This window comes from Coturnix japonica, chromosome 14 (genome assembly GCF_001577835.2).
Source record: "Coturnix japonica isolate 7356 chromosome 14, Coturnix japonica 2.1, whole genome shotgun sequence".
Classification (NCBI taxonomy): Eukaryota; Metazoa; Chordata; class Aves; order Galliformes; family Phasianidae; genus Coturnix; species Coturnix japonica.
The window spans coordinates 975,272-990,394 of NC_029529.1; the positions used below are offsets into that span (position 1 = coordinate 975,272).

The window sequence follows — 15,123 nt, forward strand, 5'->3', positions numbered from 1 at the left end:
TGCTGTGCCTTTCTGAATTGTTCTCTCGGCTTTACGCTCTCGTTGTTCAATGTAAGCGCTCTGTAAATTACTGGAAGTCATTCTGGACAAAACTAAACGTGAATCCCCCGTTGTTCAGCGGTGTGAGCTGTGATTGCTGTACGGGGCTGCAGCCGCTCGCTGCGGGCCCCGCGCGGAAGTGCCGCCCGAAGCCGCTCCGCTCCCGGCCTGCCCCGCGCGTGCCGGGCTGTGCTCTGCGTGGCGGCGCCGGGTTGGCGGGCGGCGGCCCCGCCCCGTGCGGCTGACAGGCGGGCGGCAGGAGACGTGTGCGAGCGGGAGCGGCCCGGTGTCCCGCGGCCCTCCCCGCCGCGCCCAGCGGCGATGTCGTTATGCGGCGGCCCCGGGCCCGGCCCCGCGGCTGCCCCGAGACTGCGGCCTCGCGCCGCCCAGATGGCGCGGCGACCCGAGGTGCTGTGCGGAGCCGCCATCGTGCTGGGCTGCGCTTTCCTCGTCGCCCTCAAAGTCACCTGCAGGTAACGGCGGAACGGCGGGATCGGAACGCGGGACGGAGCCGCGGGGACCGCGGGGCGGGAGGGCGGAACGGGGCGCCCTCCCATGCGCAGCCCGAATTGCCGCTCTAGCCGTGCGCCTCCCTGCGCTCTATGGTCGGGGCGCTGCGAAGCGGCGTTGGGGCGCGTGCCGTGCTGTGCCGTGCTGTGCTATGCTGTGCTGTGCCGTGCCATGCGATGCTATGCCGTGCCGTGCCATGCGATGCTATGCCGTGCCGTGCCGTGCTGTGCCGTGCCGTGCCGTGCCGTGCCGTGTGCGTGGCCCACGGAGCGGTCCCGTGGAAACCGCGGCCGGCCGGGCCGCACGGAGCCGTGCGGGAGAAGCGGAGCAGACGGCGATCCGGAGCCGCGGCCTTCACCGGCCGGGCCGGGGAGCGGCTCTTCCCTCCCCTCCGGGCACCGTTCTGCTGCTGGCCGCCGCCCGCTCAACTCCTCACGCCGAGGCCTCGCGCGCTGCCCGCGGCGCTGCCGAAGGGACGGGCGGGGGGAGCGGCTGCTGCGGGGCTCTGCGGCCCGGAGCGGAGTCCGGGTGGCGCGGTGGAAGTTGTGCTGTTGGCCTTAGGCCGCTCCGCGCTCATTAACAACATTTGCGCTTGGGATTCCCTGCTGGCGGGCGGGCCGCGCTCGGGGTTGAGCGGCTGCAGGGGGCGCTGAGGGCGGCTGCTGGGGATCGCAGAGGATCGGGTCGAGCTGCTGCTTTGTCACCTGGCGCCTCCCAGCATCAGCTGTTCAGGGCTTTTCTCCTACGTAAGGATGGTCCTGTAGTGTCTGAGCCGTTCATCTCACGTTGTGGCTTCTGTTGACCCGTTTTCTTGTAATTTACAACCAAATTCATCTCCTATTTTTCAGTCATACGCACTAGGTGCTGTCCGTCTGTCTGCCCACCCACCCACCCAACTCTGGGACCAACTGTCCACTCTCAGCCCTTCCACCAGGAGGACGCAGCACGGGACTGTACTGCTGAGAGTGGAAGCTGTGTCTGAGGAGAGGTGCTGATGGTGCCTCAGCAGCACCTCAGTTGTTGGGGCAGGCTGTTCTGATGGGGGAGCGCAGAAGGACCGAGGCAGAGCTCTGTAGCACACACTGCTTTTAGGGCAGTCTGTGTGAGAGTACGTCGTTTTGTGGGTGCTAGAGCTAATGAATTGTGAAGATGAGAAACCAGTTGGTATGTTAAACACTGGGTCTGGAGTGAAAGCTGTCTGTTAGGTACAAATTACGAGCAAACACAACTTCCAGGAAGCATCACAAAGCTGTATGACCAGTGTCTCTTCCTTTATCAGGGTGCTGTTACCTGAAGTACACGTGTTAAAAGAGGATGGGGACAGGGAGGGGATAGAAAGAAATCACTCTTCCCACTAATTTTGTGCTCTGCAGCACCCAGCAAGAAGAGTGTGAACTCACATGCCCACAAACAGCACTCGTATTATGACAGCGTGACTTCCTGAAACGTGTTTAAAAGGATGATCTGTCGATTTTCGTGGTATTTTTTGAAACTGACTCTGATAACTGGTGTCAATTCTTGTCAGTTTTGTCACTGTATGACGTTCACTAGCCCTAACACAAGGCTTTGGGCATGCTGCTTTCATTGCTGCACAGCCTCAGTGAGCCTCTTAATTTCTTTCCCACAGCCGAGCAAAAGATGTAACAATGCCAGCAAAGCTTCCAGTGAATTTTTTCTCCACAAGATCTCCCGTCATTGATCTTTTTCGGGGACAAATAGACTATGCAGATCACCTCCGTCAGGACTCAGAGATTGCGTTGTATTTCTTCTACGCGCCGTGGTGCGGCCAGTCAGTGGCAGTGAGAGAAGAAATAGAAGACGTGGCCAGCAAATTGTCAGACCAGGTAACGACAAGATAGGAGTCTCACACATGATCTGGTAGATCTTTAGTCTCCAGAGAGGGGCTAATTCCTGTCATCACAAGGGAAGCAGGAAGACCTACATGTTTGTACCATACAGTAATTCAGCCAGTCGTCTTTAATTTCATGTATACAGCATCAAAATGAATAGAGCAACGCTGTGATGCCTTCTCATCTGTGTGTTATTTCTGCTCCTGGATAGGGAGCTCTGTAACTTCAGTCTAATAAAGTGTTTCTGGATATATTGCTGTGCCTTCAGGTAGAAACTATAGGAGGTTTGCCTCCAGTCCCAGGATTTAGATAGGAAGCTTAAAAACCAGAAAGAAAAGTGGCCATAAAATATTGCTTTGTGAAGAAATGACAACTAAAAGGTTTAAAAAGGGGGGGTTGAGGGAGGAAGGAAAGAAAGCAGCAGAATTCAGAGGAGGAGGTATGAAATCCTGCTTTGACAAGGGGTTGAAAGTAACAGGTGGAATACACTGGGGGAGAAAAGCAAACAGATAAAGGAAGTTACAGTAATGTGCTTTGCTGTTAGCTGTGAACTTTCTGTGCTTTGCAGGTGCTGTTTGTTGCTATTAATTGCTGGTGGAACCAGGGGAAATGCAGGAAGCAGAAGCATTTCTTTTATTTTCCTGTGATACATTTATACCATCGCAGGTAAGAGCTTCCTATTGAGAGTCTGTTTATGTTGTTGGCACTTTGCAAAGCAGAAGTATTGTAAGTGGGTTGCTCCAAAAGTAATGCCTCCTTTTTATTTCCATGGAAACTATAGCAGTTACAAAGTGCACTGCAGCACTGTTTGATAGAACTAATTCTCAGCTACAAAACACTTTCAACATCTGTCTGTAACGTCATCAGCCAACATAATAAAAATAAGGCATTACTTTTGGAGCAGCCCTTGTAAAAACATGTTTTCAGTGTTCCATGTCTACAGTTAAAATAAGCAGCTGAACAGGAGGGGATTCTGGGTGAAGCTCACTGTGTGTGCTGCCGAGCTACTGAGAAGGGCTGTACCTGTCAGCTAAATGTTGTGCTCCTCGAGTTTTCATCCTTAAGGAAGGATTGCATGTGCATCTCCTGGAAGTTCTCTCTGCAATGAAATGCACGTTATTCAGATTTATGTTTTTATTTTAGTTTCCTGCTTGCTCTGTAGGTTGATTCTATTCACTGGTCCCAGTTTTTGGCAGCAGTTGTTTAGGAATAGAATTTAGGTGTGTGTTGAAACAGACCTGTGCAATGAAGGGGTTCTTCTAAATTTGAATTGTACGCTCTATTCTTACACCGCAGATATTTGAGTTACATTGTGTAGTGTTCTGCAGACTCACCTTTGCTATTTTAGTATTTGTATGCATGCATTCTTTTTGTGTGGAGCAGAAAGTAATGCTTTTCCAGTACTGGGTACAGCAGAGCTGGATGCAGTGTAGTTTCTCAGTGGCATTTCTGCAGCTCTCCCATGGCAGAGGCAGACTGTGCTTGGTTTGGGGATTTGTGCTGAGGGTGAACAATCCTTGTCAGCTGAACTATGAATGATACTGGAATAATTCACACATCATAAAAGCAAACAAAGAAAAAATACCAATAAATCCATTGGTGCAGAATCTTACTGGGACACACATTGAGTTAGAATTATTTTGTTTTGAAAAAACAAGGCATTACACAGAATCACAGAATTACCCGGGTACATTTGGGTATTGTCAGTAACTGCTGTATCTTAAAACAGAGTTGCAGCAAAATGAGATGTAAATTCATGTTGATAACCTTAGGAAGTCCTCAGAGGGCAATAATGCCCCTCATTATTTAATTCTGGGCTTCGTAGAGTGCATGTGACAGGAAGCAGTATGTGTTGCTATTAAGGCAAAGACTTGTGATATACCAACATAGGATACAGGTTAATCCAGTAAGCTCTAGAAAACCATTCCAGAACATGTGCATAATAGGCATCTCAGTGCGAGATGGGCTTTTTTGTTAGTTTTTTAATTTTGTTTAGCATGTGTACATATAAGCTATAGTACAGAACGCATCATGTTAAATTCTTCAGTGCACTAGTGGGAATGGACTAACTCCTTGTGCTCTTGTTTTTTGATTTCATTTTGGACTATGGTGCCTTGTCCAACCCAATGATAGTAAATGAGATGAAGGATTTAAAAGAGCAGTGGCCAGTGGGGAGGTGGGGCATTGGCCTCCTCTGCGCTGTCCTGGTGAGGCCCCACTTGGAGCACTGTGCCCAGGCCTGGGGCCCCAGAGCAGGAGGGATGCAGAACTGCTGGGAACAGGTTTAGAGGACGGCATGGAGATGCTCGGAAGGCTGGAGCACCTCTCCTGTGAGGAAGGGTTGGGGAGCTGGGCTTGTATAGATTGAAGAAGGGAAGGCTGCAGGGAGACCTCATTGCAGCCATCCAGCACATGGAGGGAGCATATAAACTGGAGGGAGACTGACATGGTCTGATAGCAATAGAGCTAGGGGGAATGCCTTTAAACTGAAAGAGGGAAGATTTAGGTTAGATATTAGGAGGAAATCCTTTACTCGGAGGATGGTGAGGCTGTGGCACAGGCTGCCCCAATCCAGGATGCATTCAGGGCCGGGCTGGATGGGATCCTGAGCTGCCTGATCTGGTGTAGGGCAGCTGTGCCCATGGCATGGGGGGGTTGAGCTGGGTGATCTTCAAGGTCCCTTCCAACCTCAACCATTCTGTGATCTTGGGGGTGAAGGAGGACATCCAGCAACCGCAGCCACATGGCCCCGCTCTGCTCTCAGCTGCGCTGCTGGTTGTCAGTGCTGCAGGGAGGAGCTGCAGGGTCACTCAGGCTGCCCAGCAGCAGCATGGCAGGGTTACTGAATGGTACATGGAAATGTTCATGTGAAGAACTCTTGCACCTTTTCAGATTTGAAAATGAAATGAAAGGGAAAACAGTAGGAGTTTTTCATATCTTTATTATGTGGTGTACTTACTTCAGGTAGATAAAGCAAAACTATATGGATAGGAGTATTTAATTATTTCCTGGCTTTTACCAACTTGGTTAATGAAACCCAGAAGTGGTCTCCACCTCTGTCCCTACCGACACATCACATGTGCACACAGACACCACGCTGTCACTGTGATTTCAGCTGGGGATGCTGTGTTGTGCCTCAGGGATGCTGTTGTGACAATGTAATGCAGCTCTGCCCGCTGCAGGCACCACGGATAATAAGCACAGAGAGCAATCCCAAGAGTTGAGCTTGCTGTCTGTAGAACTCCACCTCTGTCACCTCCAGCAGGGACTCTACTGTGAATTTCAGTCTTAATGTTGTATTATTTTTTTTGGTACTAGTTTTGGACCAATTGAATACAAAGGCCCAATGAGTGCTGTATATATTGAAAAGTTTGTTCGCCGGGTGATGACACCACTACTCTACATCTCGTCTCGATCAAAATTACTAGATTTCCTCTCAAATTATGAGGTACATGTCTCTCTTCTCTAGCTTTACTGCTGTGGTTCAGAAAGAGTTTTGTTTCACAGTTAATCTCATCTGCTCCCAGGTGCTCGTTGCTCTCCAGAGTTCTGAAATCAGTGCCCTGTAAATGTGCTTAAATCATAAATATATGAAATGACACATAACACTGGTTCTCTGTGCAGTAACTGTTGTGATTTAATGATGCTGTTAATTTGCACGACTTTAGTAGAGGCAAGAATTGGAGCTGTTACATTGTGGGGGGAAAAAGAGAAACGGACCAGAAAGACAGGAGAATTCTTTTCCCCAAAATCTTGCAGCATCTGAGAAATATATAATAATTGTTTTAATTTTAAAGGAGTATTAAATCCTTCTATACTAAGATAAATGGTGGGTAAGAACAAACGTGAAATCAGCTGAAATAACTGTTGGCTCCTGACCTCTCTGTGTGCTGTTCCTTCGTGACCTGCCACTCTCATTTCCAGTCCTGTGTGCTCAGAGGTGCTGACGTTGGGATCAGTTCTGGTGGATTAATTACTTCTGAGTGGGTAGCATGCATTGAAATCAGAACTGTTTCTAATCCCTTTATAACTGTCAATTTCTGCAGCACGTGATGAAAAACACCATCGTTGCACTGCTCTCCCTGGTGCACTCACGTCCTGGTGAGCAGCCCTGTGCTGTGAGCTGCTTCTGCAGCATGGGCAGAACGCACGGTGCTGTGCAGGGCTCAGAGCCAAGTGGCTCCTCTTTAGTTTAGCATTGTGTGCACTGCAGTGCAGGCAGCTGGCAGTGCAGGTGCCAGGCTGGGCTCGTCTGTTCAGAACTGTCCATTTGTTCAGTTCCCCAGCACTGTAAGCCAGGGCTGAGAGGCAGCAGTGAGTTTGTGTCTACTTCTGGTGCAGATATTTGCTGTAATTAAAAGCTATTCTGACCTTTTTCTACTTCAGTTTTATCACTCTAAAACTTCATTGTTGTTCTGCTTGCCTCCTTGCAATGTGGCGGTGCTTGGGCTCCAGGTTTGGGCATGGGAGGGCAGTGTGGCACTGGAGGCTGTAGGCACTGCAGTGCTGCTCATCACCCACAGCTGAGACTGTGTTTTCTGACAGTAACTGGATTTTGTTGTATATTCATGAAATGATAGTAGTGCTAAATTAAATTAAGAATTGCATTTATTTTTTGAGAGCAAAGAAAAACAGAAAATAAGATGTGTATGAAGATCTTAGTGGCATTTGGAGAGCGATCTGCAGTTCTGCTGTAGCTGTGAGGAGGTGGAAGTTGGTGCTGTCTGAGCTCCTCTTAGCAAACTTATGTCCTGAGATTAGGAATTTCTTATCTGTTCTGAGATCTCTCTTACAAGAGTCAAATCTCTCCTGCCTTAGCATCCCCTGTGTTGGTCTGGCTCCTAGAGCTGCTCATTACGATACCTGGAGAGCTGGCAGAAAAAACGGGACAGTTTGCGTGGAACTCAAGAAGGAATGCAGCACTTTGGCCTCTTGCCTGTTGTAGCTGCCCTGGTCACAAGGAGGAACTTCTGCCTTGTCAGATGATCATAAAAAGGACACTGTTTAACCAGGTTGCAGATCAGGCATAGAGCATGAGGTGTGTGCACAAAGTACCTGCTGCAAAACCCACCCAGTTTTCTTACTATTGAAACCTCTAAAAGTCACTCGTGGTGACTCCTTCAGCTTCAGTTAGTGCTCGGAAATCTGCGGCCACAACTGGTGGGTGACAGCAGTCAGGGCCTCGGCTGTTCAGTGGCTTTGAAACACTTTCTAGATCTGCCCTGTGGCTTCTTGGCACTTCTGCTGTCTCTTCTGGCTTTCATTTGTTGTTTGTTGCCATCAGTTTGCTTCGTGCAGTGATGGTGTTTAGAAATGGTGCCAGGAAATGGGAAGCCGTGTGAGGAGCAGCGTGTGTCTCCTTGTTGGCTTTACTTGGGTGCTTGGGAAGGGCTGCTTTGTTTCTTAATTAATTTGATGTTACGGAGGAAAAGTGAAGAAAAGTAATGACTGTCTTTTTTTATAACTGTTGTCCTTCTTTGAAGAATGAATGTTATTACATTGCCAGATATTTTCCTTCTTTATTTATATTGTTATTTTATTCTGTACTGCAGTTACTGGAGAAATCTGAGTAATTGCCATATCTCCTTTTTATTGTTGGTAATTTCCTGGAGCATTTCATTAGTAACCTGTATGAGGAAGGCTCTTGTGGGCAGCACTCAGTGTCAGGCAGGGTAATTCCTGCCTGAACGAGCAGCTCAGTGGCTGGAGAGGGGAATGATTTGATTGGTGAAATGTTCCAAGATATTTTTACTAGTAGCATTAATGGGCAAATCACATGTTCATGTTTTGAAAATATATTCGTGGGGCTTTTTTTATATGTAAAGCTGAAATAATTAAAGCATCCTTTGAAATACCAAATGAAGTTGGGGAAGGTGATCGCTGAGTCTGGAGTCTTGTCCCACAGCCATCCCTGTGCTCTTGTTTGTGCATTCAGTGTCTTCCAGCATGTGCTGGGATGGTGTAGCTGGGAAACAGCACAGAATAACCAAATTCTGTCACTTTCTCAGTCCCAAAGACTTGCAAAACCAATTGGAATGGTTAAAAAAAACCAAAAAACAAAAACAAAAACTGATTAATAATTATTTTTAAAAATGAATTATATTCTGCAGAATTTAAACTCAAAATGTTGGTGATGTTCTGGAGCAGCAGCCTGCGGGTTGTTCCCTGTGTGCCCTACAGCTCCAGCTGTGCTCGTGGCTGTGTCAGCAGCCCTGCCTGTGGATGAGTCATTTTTCACATCTGATCAGCAATTGAGGATCATTTCTTATTTGTTTTTGTATCTTTGCTCTTGTGCAACAGATCTCATGCTTGACTCCTAAGTGAGACAAGGGAAGAACTTGCAGTGACTGTAGCTTTAACGTGGGGCAGTACGTTGGAGTAGCAGTTCCAGTATTGACTCACAGGATGGGTTGCTCATTATGTGCAGTGTAGTAAATGGTGAGAATGTAGGCTGAAAGATTATACTAGATACTATATATATACCATAATACATAATATTATAGATATAAGAATATATTAGAATATTTATGTACTATATTCTCGTTCTGAAGAAGTAATGCGACAATTATGATTTATGCTGTACAGATGGAACTGATAATTTCAAAACAAATATTAATTTTTAGAGAACTACAGTAGCCAATGTGGGCAGTGGCCAAGTACACATTCACACCTCTACGGTCATAAAAGCCCCCCTGCATTTTATGTAGCTCTCAAATAACAGCTTTAGAACTGATTTCTGGTCAGTCTGTTAATATTAATTCTTTCCTGACAGCATAAAGTGACTGTTCTTCAGTAAACACTGTTTTGTTGTATTTTAAAATGTCACATTTTAGTGTAGGCAGGCAGCTGTCATCTCCTGTATAGTTCCAGATCGCTCGGCTAACTTTAATTCTTACTCTTGCAGCCTGGAGTTGTGGGATATTTTGAGTTCAATGCTTCACCGCAGCCTCCCGGTTATTTAACCTTCTTTACATCAGCTTTACATTCATTAAAGAAAGGTAAAAGCTTCATCTTCAAAATGTAAGGGGTCTTTGAACAATGTCTGTGTATGGACTTCAGTCATTTGCAGTATTTTGTAATTTGAAAGTGGATCCCATTTGAGTGTTTATTAAGGTTCATCTAATTACGAAACTATATTTTATTACTGTGCAAAGTTTACTTACATGAAAAGTTTATGGTGTGTTTTGTGGTCAGCCATCATGGTTTTCGAGTACAGGACAGCTGCTCTCAGTGATACACAAAGGGGAAATCCTGGGTGTCTTCAGTTCTGGTGTTGCATTTTGAAAATAAGCTGTGTATTCTTCTAAGGCTTACAGGAGAGGAGTTCATTGTGTAGGATTCTATTTAAAACTGAACATTTGCCCTTTAAGATTACCTGGGAACAATACGCTTCGGAGTGATCACGGATAAACACGTGGCAGAGGAGATCTCGTTGGTGCATCCAGGCAGTGTGTATTTGCACAGACACATCAACACATCTCTTGTGAGTATCGTATTTATGTTGTGGTGATTCTGAGACAGTGCTTGGAGAGTGAAACTGTGCTGCAGTACAAACATCATGTGGACAAATGTGTAATAAAGGGGTGTTCCACAAACTGGTAGAACAAGGAGCATTTAAGAAGTGCAGTAATACAGTAATTTGTACAGCAGTACACATTTTCTTTCTGCTAGTCAGCAGCTGCTCTAAATAACTTAAACTTTAAGCAATATCTAGACCAGTTGGGTGATACGGCTTCAGGAGAAGCGTCAAACTCAATTCCATGGCTTGTTTTAGTGAGAGTCAAAGGTATAACTTCTGCTTGTTGGCTTTTTCCCTTGAGCTTGTGGGGAAATTAGTGCCAGAGCACAGCAGTGTGAAGCTGCACCAGCACAGGCTGAAGTACTTGCAGTTGTAGCTCATCCATCTACAAGGGAAATTAAATTATTTTCTTGACTGCGTAATGTCTGTATCAGATTTGTTTTAAGGACTTTTTTACCTGGACTTTCAGCATATGAATGTGTATATATATATATATGTATATATATATATATACCTCAGTTCAGCTCTTGTCCTACTACTCTGAAGTGTGACAGTGTATTTGGCCTTCTGTAACAGACTGACCTAAGTTTTCAGAGGCCCTTGGGATCATCTTAATAATTTGGGAAAGCCTTTTTAATAATATGGGAAATTGTTTGTCTCCTTCAAAACAAAACCCCAGAGGGCCAAACACCTCATAAATGATCATAAAGAGATTACAAGAAGTAGTTACATAAATTTAATTGAAAATTTATCAGAACTTTAAACCTGTGGTTCATGGTTTTGGAATACTAAAACTGAAAATGCTTTTGGAACTGCTTTTGTGTATGGACTCTTATTTGTACACACTGCCAACGTGGCTGGAAGCTCTGAAGGTGAGTCCATGCAGTATTTTATTCAATTGAGATCAGGGAAAACATGACTTTTTTCTAAAAGCTGTTGGTAAACACGTGAAGCTGCTGTTGTCTTTGCAGGCAGTTCAGGATAAACTTGTCTTAATTCATGAAAATGAGGCTAGAAGCTGTAAGCCAATTTTCAACAATTTTTTTGTACTTTCAGTAATAAAAAGCAGTGTAGCCATTTTAAATACAGCCTTGATGTTGGGGTCTTAAAATACTGACTTAAGGTGAATTAATGTGTCGAATTATTAGTGGGGAAAAACTGCTCTAGTGTGCCGTAAGTCAAAACAAATTATGATATGAACTTAGAGATGGTGCTCTTTATAAAGCCATGTATGACTGCAAACAGCAAAGATCATAACGATGTGATGAAAGAAAAAGCTTTCCTGGCAGAAGACTGTGAATGTTGATGTGATCTGACAAGAAGGGGAAGGAGATGTGAAGTGCTGAAGCTCTTTTTAGTTTTGTTAAATTAAAAATGAGTTTTAGGCATTTCTGTAACAAAACACTGTGGTTGGGAACTGTGTTCGATAGTAAGCAGTATGTTTTAGTAAACGAGAGCAAACAATTACTGTTTCCCTCCTCAAGATCTATCCAAGTGACATCATGAACTACACAGCTGAGAATGTGTGCAAGTGGGCTCTAGAAAATCGAGAGCTGCTCATCCGCTGGCTGAGACCACATGGTGGGAAAAGCCTTCTTCTGAACAACGAGCTGAAGAAAGGGCCGGCGCTCCTCGTGTTTGTACCTTACAACCCCTTGGCAGAAATTCAGCCTCTTTTAGATGAAGTAAGTGAAATTAATTCATCTGATAGGTGAGATGGAAGGGAAATCTGCTCCTTTCTTTTCCCTTACTTACCTGCTCTTTACATGTACTTTGCTGTACGTTTCACCTTGGTATGAAAGATGAATTGGTGACTCAGTACAGGAATGTGAGCACTGAAAGAGCAGCAGGCTTCCTCTGCAGTAAGTCCCATCAGTGTGTGTGGAGTATGCTGCAGGGCTACATCTGTGTGCCATGATCTGGTGTCACTTCTGCACTGTTAGCCATGCTTGCAGAATTTGTGTGCTGTATGCAGCAGGAAGAACCTCTGTTCTCTTTTCATTGGGAATGCTTTTATTTATTTTCTCCTCATATTGGAAAACAAAGGAAATTAAGGAGCCAGTACTAGTTAGTGCATCTCATAGCACAATCCCAATTCAACCATATAATGTAGTGTCACTGAACTGTGATAAATAGGGTACAAAGAGAACGTTCAGATCAATGTCATGGATTGAAAGCGTTTTAAAGTTTATTTCTGTAGTTTTATGTATTTGATTCCTATAGACTGAGATGCTTTGTTACAAAGTCAGAGCTTCCTGTAATTCTTTCCTAGATATAGAAGAGTGGTAAACTTTGTGAAATTCCATCAAAAGTATCAGAGGTTGTTACACCTGCAACAGATAACTGCTTTTGTGTGAACTACATGCAGTTAATCTCGCTTTGCTTTTCTCTTTTCCTTGTAGATTACCAAAGTGGCCTTGGAATACCACAGCTGTAACAAAAGCCAGGCAGCTGAACCAGAGCTTCAGCACTTAGGGAATAGTGATTCACCAGCTTCGGATTCCTCTGATCCAGATGCACATATGAAATTGTCAGAAACATTTTTGATAACCAAGTACCCATGCTGTAACACAGTGGTGCTTCCGCAGTGGCACTCAATATCCAGAACTCACAATGTGTGTGAGCTTTGCATTAATCAGACACTTGGTGTCAAACCAGATAAAGTCAATGTGCCACACTGCAACTTCTTTGAGATAGAAACAGCTTTGGACTCTTTCTACCTCCAGGAACACACCTTTTTTCAAGTTGTTTCGAATAGCATTGAATGCAGCAATTTCCTAAGTTTCTATAGTCCCTTTAGCTATTACACTGCATGTTGCAGAACAGTCGATAGACATTTTTTAAGTTTCATTAGTTCTGAGAAGACCATCTTTCAGACCCCTAAAGTTGCATTTTCTTCCCATGGGAAGGAAGATAATGCTGACGTCCAGAATTCTATTCCTCATATTGAGGATAGGAACTGCTTTATCTCTGACCTTCATATTAGTGGCACTAACATTACTGGTCTGAGCTGCAGGACCAACAAAACCTTGAACCTCTATCTGCTGGATTCAAATCTCTTTTGGATATATGCAGAGAGACTTGGAGCATCAAGGTCAACTCATCTTAAGGAGTTCGCTGCCATTGTTGACCTGAAAGAAGAGCTGCACTATGTCCTCGATCAGAATCAGTCACTTACAGGACCTGCCCTGGGTATGCTATCTGCTATTTAGTAATGTTTTAAATAAATAAAACGGGTTTGTAAGTAAAAAGAATGGAAAACTTCATGCTATTCTGAAAAGGACTCCTTATAAAAGTTAGACTGTAGTCAACGTCATGAACCTTAATTTATTCTGTTTAATGTATTTAGTAGTAACCAACTAGTAGAATATTTTTTTAAATGGTATAAGAACCAAAATGCACACAACAAAATGATTTGCTTGAAGTGAACATTGGAGTGTGTAAATGGTGTCTGCCCGATAATGTTGAAGGAAGTGGTAAAAACTGATTTGTTTGTGGGAAAAAAATATAACAGCCGGGGGAAAATATGTGGCTTTTTAATGTTAGCAGTGTCTGTAGATATGGAAGTAAGTTCTGGTGAATGTAGCATCAAAGTAAATTGTTCTGGAAGGTTCAGTCAGTGTAATTGTTACATCATTACACTGTATTTGCAGTTTGCCATAGATGTTTAAGTTTGCACAAGTAAGTAGGTGCAACTGGAGAGCAAAGAGCTACGTTGTGGTTCTCACCTGCCCTGTATCCCATCTGCATCTCCCTGCCCCACAGAACACTATGGAGAGAAGAAATTATGCCAAAACCAAAAATCAGTGACCACACATGGACACTCGGGGTGATGAAGATCTGGATGAGCAGATAGTAAATTTTCCTCCCCTTTGTGCTCTCAGCACTGTCTAAAAAATATTCTCTGTTCACAGGATTTCCTGAGTGGGATGAGTGTTGCTGTGCTGAGCAGCACTCACTGTGTTTCCCTTCTGAGTTACTTGAACTTCCAGAAATGTTTTTTTCTACATGTGTTGTTAGAGTCGCTGTGATTTGCTTTCTGTTTTATTATTTATTTTACTGTGTTCCTATAAGTGGCCTAACTTTTGGTGTTTTAAAACAGGTTTGTGTTTAATACCTTCAACAGATTTCAGTTTTTACAGACGGTTCCTAAACATGCAGGCATAGGCAGAGTATTTTTACTTACTCTTCCCTACTCAATTATTACTTAAAATTACATAAATACTCAAAACCTGGAGATATTGAAGGAAAATAAACATTTTTCTATCTGCTGTGAGAATTTCATGAATTCTGAGCAGCAAATATGAAATTAAGTACTGCATACTGTTGGTATGTCAGAGATAAACCTGCTGATCTGCTGTTTTCTGCCTGTGTACAATGTGTCAGTTTTAATTTCACCTGGGAATGGCAAAGTCCAGCCTGCCGAAATCCAGACATAACTGTATGCATCATTTACATTTCAGAGAACTTCATTAAAAATTTCAGCATTGTCTACAGTCCTTTGAAGAGGCATCTTGTGGATGGAGCCTCAGCCCGTGTCCCTGCAGAGCGCGTCATGGTTGAAGTGACCACCAGCACCTTCAATCACGTCGTGTTGTCAAGTGAAAAGGTACTTCTCGCTGCTGGGAAAAGCTGCAAGTCAGTGCTCACCTTCTGGGGAGGAGTTCTCATTCTTCTTTTAGCCACATGCATTGCTTCTTTGTAGAATAAAGTGGTGCTTATTAAGAATGCCAGAATATTTGTTTTAGAAAAAAAAGCAATTGAGTTTAGTGTACCTTTAAGTGTATCCACAAAATACCTTTATCCTGGTAAGAGAATGAAAAAGTCAATGCTGCGGATTCCTGAAGAGCAGCTCTCTCCCACTGGGCAAAGTTGTGTTCCTTTTACATTGCCTGTGTGTTTGAGATGGAAAGAAGTCCTTGACTTGGCCTGCACTCCGCAGCCCCATTTCCTTCCTTCCTCTGCAGCAGCAGCAGCAGCACATGCTGCACACGTAGAGTCTGAGGTAATGCTGACAGGAGGTGTGATGTCTGCCTTTCGTTACTTAAAGGACATAAGTCCCTCCTTTTTTTTTCAATGTATTAATTGGTGTTTTTAAATTTAAAAAAAAAAAAAAAAAAAAAAAAAAAAAAAAAAAAAAAGAGAAAAAAAATAAAAAAAAGAAAAATAAGATGCATTTGCTAAGAAAGCTTTAAGTTTCTCTCT

At 44.3% G+C, this 15,123-nt stretch overlaps 1 protein-coding gene across 3 annotated transcripts in view; it reads left to right on the forward strand.

Annotated features, from left to right (window-relative positions):
- The first annotated feature begins 276 nt into the window (after positions 1–276).
- The window catches only part of TXNDC11 (thioredoxin domain containing 11), a 20,278-nt gene continuing 5,431 nt past the window's right edge, over positions 277–15,123 (forward strand). Inside the window, exons 1-9 of one of the 3 annotated variants that reach the window (XM_015876480.1) lie at positions 277–512; positions 2,177–2,393; positions 2,968–3,065; positions 5,718–5,847; positions 9,304–9,397; positions 9,770–9,882; positions 11,403–11,603; positions 12,321–13,110; positions 14,382–14,527. In XM_015876480.1, the coding sequence (XP_015731966.1) occupies positions 361–512; positions 2,177–2,393; positions 2,968–3,065; positions 5,718–5,847; positions 9,304–9,397; positions 9,770–9,882; positions 11,403–11,603; positions 12,321–13,110; positions 14,382–14,527 (1,941 nt within the window). In that variant the 5' untranslated portion in view covers positions 277–360. Of the gene's footprint in view, positions 513–2,176; positions 2,394–2,967; positions 3,066–5,717; positions 5,848–5,874; positions 8,838–9,303; positions 9,398–9,769; positions 9,883–11,402; positions 11,604–12,320; positions 13,111–14,381; positions 14,528–15,123 lie in introns of those variants that run through there. The other 2 variants (XM_015876481.1, XM_032447735.1) reach the window with 2 other exon arrangements.